General features: G+C 37.0%; 1 protein-coding gene across 2 annotated transcripts in view; it reads left to right on the plus strand.

Moving 5' to 3' along the window:
* LOC115229443 overlaps positions 1-10000 on the plus strand; it is a 15655-nt gene that overhangs the window by 4924 nt on the left and 731 nt on the right. For both annotated transcript variants that reach the window (XR_004997318.1, XM_029799795.2), the window contains exons 2-6: positions 1996-2349; positions 6904-7269; positions 8151-8369; positions 9053-9134; positions 9398-10000. The exon at positions 9398-10000 is cut by the window's right edge. Coding sequence is in view for 1 of the 2 variants with exons in the window: in XM_029799795.2 (XP_029655655.1) it covers positions 1996-2349; positions 6904-7269; positions 8151-8369; positions 9053-9134; positions 9398-10000 (1624 nt within the window). In the remaining variant the exon portion in view is untranslated. The remainder of the gene's footprint in view (positions 1-1995; positions 2350-6903; positions 7270-8150; positions 8370-9052; positions 9135-9397) is intronic.

Consider the following 10000-nt stretch of genomic DNA (forward strand, 5'->3'; position numbering starts at 1 on the left):
CATTGTATCTCATCCCTTCTCTACGGACTTTGAACCTCTTGTGCTAGCGAAAAAGTTAATCCATGAACAGTTTGGAATATTCCATAAGATTCCGTAGCGTTTTTGCCCAGTACTTTAACAACAACAAAACTTTATTGCATAGGGAGCTTCCGGAATGTCTTCAAGTCCCAAAAGCATTCAGCAAACCAATCAGCTGTGACAAACAGTGTTAAGTAGGGCGTGTTAAAAGTGCTGATACAACTTTCTCCTTCAATCAAGAATAACAAAATTTGGTTGGTCAGCTTATTAGATTCACACTAATGGCAAACTGAAATTACAATAATCTTGGACAGTTATAACTACCTCCACTGAAAAGTTTCAAAATTTCTGGAATGCATTTAGTAATATTTAAAACAATCTCGCATATAGGGCCCGGGTTAATCTTTTTCAAGGCAGGAATCGAACTCACAACCTTACGATCGCTAGTCAAACACCCTAACCACTAAGCCATGCGCCTTCATACATACGTAAACATATACATACATACATACATACATACATGCACGCATGCATACATTCGTACATACATACATACATACATACATACATACATACATACATACATACATACACACGTACGTACGTACGTACATACATACATACATACATACATTCATACATACATACATACATTCATACATACATACATACATACATACATACATACATACATACATACATACATACATACATACATACATGCATGCATGCATGCATACATACATACTTACATACATACATATATACATACATAAGTACGTACGTACGTACATACATACATACATACGTACATACGTACATACATACATACATACATTCATACATACATTCATACATACATACATACATACACGCATTCATATATGTATATATGTATATATACATACATACGTAGCCATACCTCCTTGTATACGGCTGATGTCACAGCAAAGGAACACCTGGTAATGCATCTACTTACTAATGGCAAAAACTTAAGACAAAAACAGACAAACTTTGAGTGTCAAAGACAAGTGCAGGCAAAGCTTTGAGTGCCTCCTGGTGTCTTATTACTGTTTGAGTGTCGTATTACTAAGACGACAATTGCCAAACGACAGCAGCAAAAAATAAATGCATGAACCAGATGCTTAAAAGCGAAGAGAACAACATCCTGCCGGTCAGTAGGGGAATCCTTTCAGAAGAATTCAATTTCCAATGACTTGTTGCTTGGCCCCAGAATTGTGGGGCAAACACACCTCAAAAAAGATCTGGACAAGAAACGCTCTACCCACCTAAATGGAAAGAAGAAGAGTTTTATCCATGCCTATGTTTCTTGTATATTTGAGAATGAGCATATATTAGTTTCAGATTTTTGACACAAGGCCAGAAATTCGAGGGATGGGGTGTAAGTCGATGACATTGACCCCAGTGCTCAACTGGTACTTATTTTATCGAGTCATTGAAGAATACAACTTACCACACTACAACAAGAACTGAATCTTGCGGTGGAAGAGATCCGTTTCGTTCCTAATTATTATATCAACATTCTGTGAAAATTGGTCCAATTTCTTATCCGTCCAGCTAACTCTTAATTGAACTGATCCTCCGTCGGTTACGGCGATGACTGTTCTAGTTGATATGATCAACAGAACTGCCTGCTCTGAAATTAACGTGACACGTGTACCCTTAACATAATTCTCAGGGAGATTCAGCATGACACAGAGTATGACAAGGAAGGCCCCCTTTGAATTACTGGTACTACTCGTTTTTTGCCTGCTGAGTGGACTGGAGCAATGTGAAATAAAGTGTCTTGCTCAAGAACACAGTGTACTGCCAGGAATTGAACGCCGAATGCCCTGACCACTAAGCCACTTGCCTTCACAATTCTTCATTGGACAAAATTAACTAAAAGCTTATACCGTAACCATGTTCGTTAGATTTTATAAAATCCACTAAATTTTTTTCTTAATGTCTTTTCAGGAGTTCAAACAGAGATGGAGAGTCTGTATAAAACAGTGTGTTCCCATCACAAACTAGTCATCACTTGTCCATATTACCACAAAATCGCCATCAAACGCTTGTATTATGGGATTAAGCCAAATGCTGTTTGTAACAACCGATCGTTGATAACGACCGGACGCCTACCGATGTGTTGCCGGGGTGGACCACAAGACTGTATTGTGTTAGACACTTCTCAGTATTCTAACTACACAATATATTGCTCTGGGTATCGAACCTGCGATCGGAAAGTTGCTGCTGTGAAGAGTTTGTCTACATGCTCGAAACCAAACCAAGAAACCCATTACCAACAGGTTGTTTACCATTGTGTCCAAGGTGAGGAACCGTTCTTGTAGAACAAAGGATTTCTCCTTGACTCCTCTATCAATCTCCCGCTCTCATTCTCTCCTCTCTCTCCACCCTCTCTCTCTCTCTCTTTCTCTCTTTCTCTCTCCCTCTGTATATATACTCTTTTACTTTTTTACTCTTTTACACGTTTCCGTCGAACAAATCGACTCCAAGACTTATTCTTTGTAAACCTAGAACTTATTCTATCGATCTCTTTTGCCGAACCGCTATGTTTCGGAGACATTAACCCACCAATATCGGTTGTCAAATGATGGCGGAGGGACAAACACAAAGACAACACCACACTTAATATATTAATATATATATATATATATATATATATATATATATATATATATATATATTATATATATGTGTGTGTGGTGTGTGTGTGTGTGTGTGTGTGTGTGTGGTGTTGTATATTATATTATATATACAATATAATATATTAGGGGACCAAGTGCGAAAATGACCTGTCTCTCTGCATGCTTGAAGTGCCGAGACCTTCAAAAAAACCACCAATACATATATATAATATATATATATATAATATATATATAATTCTTATTCTTAGTTGCCCAGTCTCTTCCAAATATTTGTCCCCCACCTCCCTCTGTCGGCTGGACTTCTCCCACTCGCTTTAGTCATATGCTCTACATTTTCGCAGTTGTGATCGATAAGCCTTGAGTGCTCACGGATCCGAGAGAACCATTTTTTTTTAATGTTTTGGAGGCTTGGCAGAACGACAGCAATATACGTCTATATTTCGTCCTACTTATATTACACAGTCAGTCCATTCCAGTGTTTCCCTTCTTTTTTTACCTCTGCAATAGTATTTGTCAAGTAAGAAGCTATTCTGACGGAAATATATGCTTGACTCGAGATTACACACGCTGCATTTCAAAAAAATACTCGTCTTTCTTTATGATGTGCAGGCTGAGGGGAAAAGAATACGGAAATAAGGACGTTTCGAGTGTCACGTATCTTGTTTCTTATTATATCGATAAATACTGGGAAAGTAAAAAAGGGGAATAACCCAGAAACTATCCCACAGATATTGTTTTGCGCTAGGTGGGAGTACTGAACTCTCTGATCGTGTGTGTGTGTATTCAAATAAAGGTTATAAACCTCATTAACCCTTTCGTTACTGTATTTATTTTAAGATAATCTGTGTTTCTTTCAATTATTTTAAATATAACAAAGAATTTAGTATAATTACTTAGTTATCATTAAGCTAGTGTTATGAACATGAATTGTGACTAAGGTTTGGTGGAAGATTTTAATTCAAAACTTATGAAAACAAGACATTTGTACTCAGAGCCAGAACCGGTTTCAGCCGGGTTGGTAACGGAAGGGTTAAGGGATATTAAAATCCAGTGAAAATACTGGTTAGTATATATGCGCAGGCGTGGCCGTGTAGTTAGAAGCTTGCTTTCCAACCACATGACTCCGGGTTCAGTCCCACTACGCGGCATCTTGGTCAAGTGTCTTCTACTGTAGCCTCGGGTCAGCCAAAGCCTTGTCAGTGGATTTGATTGAGGGAATCTGAAAGAAGCCCCGAAATTGCGAGAATGATCCGGTTCTTGACTGAGGATAAAAGGCTTCGAATGACCCGTCCTTGTTTTTTTTGTATCGTTTATCTGGATGTTTTATTGTCCCTTTTTGTATCACCTAGTTGTCCGGATGTTCTGCGGTCTTGTCCCATTTTGTATTTTATTATATATACATACATAACATATATATATATATATATATATATATATATATATATTCGATCGATCGTTTTGGTTTCGTTTCGTTTCTTCTTCTTCTAAGCTGGTTTTATATAGTATATATATATCGATTCGATTCGTTTTTTTCGTTTCGTTCTCTTCTTCTCTCCTCTAAGCTGGTTTATATATATATATATATATATATATATATATATATATATATATATATATATATCGATTTCGATTCGTTCGTGGTTTCGTTTCGTTTCTTCTTCTTCTCCTCTAAGCTGGTTTATATATATATGTGTGAGCGGGTATATGTATATTGTTTATGAATTGAGTGTTGTATGTGTGGTGTGAGGAAGTATGAATAGTAATGTGTTGAGTGTATGAGCATGTTGTGTTATTAGTTTATTTTTGTTTTTTGTTTTTTTTTTTTTGTTTTTTGTTTTTAGGTTTGGTTTTTTGTTTTTGCTTGTTGTTTTTTGGTTTTTGTACATTTTTAAATATGAGAAATTTTATAATAGGTTTTTATATTCAATGTTTATAGGGTTTATTTTAGATTATTTTAGATTATATATTGATTATATATAGATTATATATAGATTATTATAGATTATATTTTTATTTTTTACATTTTTTCATTGATAATTTTATTGTTTTATTATTTTAAATTATTTTAAATTATATTTTAAAATATTGCTATTCTTAGATCGAAAATCCACCTGAAGATTGTCGGAACAGACATGAAACATTGTAGTGGCGGTTTATTTAATTTATATTAAAATTTTATGTATGATTAAGTCTTTCCTTGTTTGGTTTTAAAATAGTGGTTTGTGTCTCGAATTTATTATATATATATATATATATATATATATATATATATATTCGATTCGATTCGTTGGTTTCGTTTCGTTTCTTCTTCTTCTCTAAGCTGGTTTATACATATATATATATATATATCTAGCTACATGGTTTCGGGTTCAGTCCCACTGCGTGGCACTTTGAGTAGGTGTCTTCCGCTATAGCCCCGAGTCGACCGAAGCTTTGTGATTGAATTCGGTAGGCCGTGTGTATATGTGCGTATAGCTACTCAGTGCCTCTCCGAAGAGAGAGAGGGGATATATATACATACATATATATATATATATATATATATATAATAATAATATAAATATATTATATATATATATATATATATATATATACGTATATATGTGTCTCTGTGTTTGTCCCCGCCACTATCGTTTGACAAGCGATGCTGGTGTGTTTACGTCCCCGTAACCCAGCAGTTCGACAAAAGACCCCGATAGAATAAGTACTAGGCTTACAAAGAATAAGTCCTGGGGTTGATTCGTTCGACTAAAGGCGTATTAAAATGGCCGCCTCGAAATGACTGAAACAAATAAAAGAATAAAAGAATAAAAGAATAAAAGAATAAAAGAATATATATGTGGGTCACGTGTTACAAAATGCAATACTTAACCGACCAGTTCTTATCAGTCATTTGACGAACTAATCTTAAGTTTATCTTTTAATTTTTCCTGTGTGTGTGGTGTGTGTGTGTGTTGTTGTACATCAGTCATGTGAGTAAAAGATGTATATTTTTTGCATCAGTTTTTTTTATCTGCTGCCATACATTGATAAGTTGTACTCTTGTCGTCTGTTTCTGAAGATAAATAATCACAAACGATGTTTAATTAAAATAATCTTATTTCTTTAGTTTCAAAATGTAGGTGGAGATAAATATAGAACGAGGTTTAATGTCTACTCTCTCTCTCTTTCTCTCTCCCTCTTTCTATCTGTCTGTCTCTATCTCTTTCTCTCTCTCTCTCTCTCTCTCTCTCTCTCTCTCTCTCTCTCTCCAGCTATACATGCATTTTTACACACATACACGTACATATACATATATAAATAAACATAATATATGTAGATACACACACTCACTCGTATACACCTATATATTCATTTATGTATACGTAAACGTATATATAAATAAATAAATATATATTATATACACATCTTTTATTATCATTACACACACACACATATACACACTCATACACACACACATATCTAAAACCTGTATTTATTAAATGATATTCATCTCCTGTCAGATGGAATACTTTTTTGCTGATTCTACGGATAATTGAACGGTACACTATATATATTTGTGTGTGCGTGTGTGTGTGTGTATGTATGTATGTATGCACGTATGTATGTATATATAATGGCCGGATGGATTGTTTTTTTAACAATGGGGGGAAAATGTACTCGGAGTGTTTATTCCTTATGAAAACCTGAATATTTCTTTATTTGGAACCCTGAGCATCACGCTAGCAATAATTGGAACGACTGAAGTGTTACGAGGGAACATACGTTACATATAAGAATCATAAATACAACTGTATTGCCAACATCAAATCTAAGTTAATAAACTCAAGTGAAAATGAGCTCGATAGATAATGTGCGTGTGCGTGTGTGTGTGTGTATGTGTGTGTGTATGTGTGTGTGTGTGTGTGCGTGCGTGTGTGTGTGTGTGCGTGTGTGTGTGTGTGTGTGTGCGTGTTTACACACATATATATGGTAAATGAGAGGCAGAATATGGAAGATACGAGAATTTTTATTATTAATCACTACAATTGTTTTGACACAGCTAGCATGTGCGTATATGTGTGTGTGTATTTGTGTGTGTTATTGGTGTGTGTGTGTGTGTGTTGTGTGTGTGTGTGTGTGTGTGTGTGCAGGTTCTTGTATAAGTACAGTCCCCCTTCCCCCTCTCCCCCGCTCCGTACACTTTTCAGTGATATTGTCTTATTGTCTTCCACAGAAAGCAACATCATCCCATTCTGCAGTTCCGGTAAAAAGAGAGGAAAAACGGTTTTCATCGGAAACAAGAACTACCCGGAATCCATCACCGGTGGCGTCCACGAGTGCCACTGCCAAGTCTATTCAGGGTTTGGCAGTAGAGTTACCCTCCATGCTGTGGACATTACAATAAGCTCCAGTAGAGAATCGGTATGTCAGAAAGGTTTGAAGATTTCGGATGTCCATGGCGAAGAAATTCAGATTGGTTGTGGCTATAAAGGTCTTTACGGTTTCCGTACAATTTACCAGAAAGGAGCCAACAATTTGACAGTAACGCTTTACAGTCTGTCAGAAGACTCTCGAGGCTATGTTTGGTTGCAAGCCAGAGGTAAGTTGCCTTCTTCACATCTCTGTATAGTTTTGTCTGTGTGTCTGTGTGGTAAAGAGGTTTGCTTCTTGTTGGCATAGCTTCGGGTTCAGGCCCACTTCGTGGTACCTTGGACCGACTAAAGCCATGTGAGTAGATCTATGTGCCAACATAACGTGGCAGTCCTGTAAAGGACGATGTTACTGTTGTAAGGCTAGAGATGATCTCCCTTGCAATTGCTATATATGGACACAGGGTGTGTGTCGTGAGTCAGCTGGAAAAAATGTTTTCCTGGGGCTGAAACAACAGTAACGTTGTCGTTTATAGAACTGCCACGTTATGTTGGCATAGAAACATTACTATCCGGTACTGTTACTGTATTTCTCCCGCTCAGAGATTTAAAACATGTTTTTCTCGATATATATATATATATATATATATATATATATAGATATTTATATATATATATGTATTATGTATGTATGTATGTATTTATGTATGTATGTATGTATTTATGTATGTATGTATGTATGTATGTATATATGTATGTATGTATGTATGTATGTATGTATGTATGTATGTATGTAATTAAGAGAAATAACCTTTATTAAGCAATTCAATGGTGAAAGACACCCAGCCATCGCTTGACAACCGATGCTGGTGTGTTTACGCCCCCATAACTTAGCGGTTCGACAAAAGACACCAATAGAATAAGTACTAGGCTTACAAAGAATAAGTCCTGGGCTCGATTTGTTCGACTAAAGGCGATGCTCTAGCATGGCCCCAGTCAAATGACTGAAACAAATAAAAAGATAAAAGAACAATTGTCTAAAACAAAAACCAGATCCTTATTTCCTTGATTTTTACCTGTTATCAGTACATTTATATTTATTTCTGTTCAGCGATGGAAAAAGAGGATTACGTCATCGTCGAGTGTCATGAAGATGGCGTCGTAGTGCCGCAACCCAAAGACAAATACCCGTTGCTTGACAAAAATGATGGCTTTGATTCTTCCGGTGACAAACCTGGGACTGAACCGACCAGTTCAGTGGCGACCATTCGAGAAGGGAAATCCGAAAACGATGATGAAGGAAATGAAGAAATAAGTTTAACGAAATTAGGTAAAAAAAAAAAAAGAACATTCTTCTCCAACTTCCTTTCTCTCTCTCTCTTTTGGTATCTCTTTCCCCCTCTCTCTCATTCATTCTCTTTTCGTGTCTCTCTCTCCTTTCACTCTTTCTCTAGCTTTCTCTCTCTTTCAGTCTTTCTCTCTCTTTCTCATTGTCTTCTCACCCCTCTCCTTTTTGGTGTCTCTCTCCCCTCTCTCTTATTCACTATCTCTCCTCTCCCCCTCGCTCTCTTTCTCTCGCTGTCCTCTCTCTTCTCTCTCTCACCCCCACACCTCACATTTTTCTTTATTTCTAACTGACCAAACACCACAAACTGTCGTCCTCTTTTTCTACTACTGTTGTTGTTGTTGTTGTTATTACTAATACCACTCTTGTTCTTGTTACTACTACCACCACTACAACTACTACTACCACCACCACCATCAACAACACTACTATCACCACCACTACTACTACCACCACTATCATCAACAACACCACTACCACCACCACCACCACCACCACTATCACTACCACCACAACCACCACTACTACCACCACCACAACCACCACTACTACCACCACCATACCACCACCACCATCACTACTACTACTACTACTACTACTACTACTACTACTACTACTATTGTCGTTGTTAATGCTTGGTTACTATAGTTACGCCGTCTCCATTGCAGTTTATGCCATCGGTGGTGCCGCCGCAGCGATTCTCTTGATTCTGGTCCTGGCATTAATTGGAATCGTTTTGTATTGTCGAAGGTAAGTAACGAACCCTGATTGCTCCGTCTTGGCAGAAATGCCTTCGTCTGAAGAACGTCCAATTACAAAGACCTCTCTCCTTCATTAATGGACCCACAACAAAACATTCTGCTTCCTCTTCTTTCTCCTCCTGCTTCTCCTCTTGCTACTTAAACTCTTTCTACCCCTTCTCTTCCTCCTCTTCCTCCTCTCCCTTGTCTCTTTTTTTTTTAAATTCATTATTCTTTTGATAGTAACCATTTTCTTTCTGATGTTCTCTGCAGAGTGAAAAGAAGGAAGAGAAGATTGTCTCAACTTCAAAAATCCTCCGTTTTCAATCCTTCAAAACTAGAAAACAAGCAGGACCCTTATAACTATAATGAAGACCACTACATCTCCATTCGTCGAAGTCCTCTCAGGGTTTCCACTTACAGCACGTTGCAAGCTGTCACTAAAAAGAAAACACCCAACTCCTTTGATCGGAGACACAGCGATCAAAATGGTGAGCTAAGTAACCATTACTTGAATGATTTTGAAATGACAAATATCCCAGAAGAAACATCCGTTGATCGCATTGGTTCCTTAGCCAGGAAATCAACCAAGATTCCAAAATATGAAATGTCTTCCTGTCAAGAAGCAGATACACTTCCAGGCAACAGCCATTATGCTAACATAACATTTTCTGCACCTCCCAGTGAACAAAACACACTTCGACGGAACAAAAACAGTTTTTCGTCTCAACCGGCATGTGACAATGAGAAGCTGGAATTTCTTCCTCCTCCTTTGGAATCGTTTTTGTCCGATGATGACAAGGATATGTATTATCCCACTTCCCATAATACTCCACCGATTTCACCAATGACCGTTGACAACTATGATAGCAGCAA

The sequence above is a fragment of the Octopus sinensis genome, unplaced genomic scaffold (genome assembly GCF_006345805.1).
Source record: "Octopus sinensis unplaced genomic scaffold, ASM634580v1 Contig12662, whole genome shotgun sequence".
In the NCBI taxonomy this organism is placed as follows: domain Eukaryota; kingdom Metazoa; phylum Mollusca; class Cephalopoda; order Octopoda; family Octopodidae; genus Octopus; species Octopus sinensis.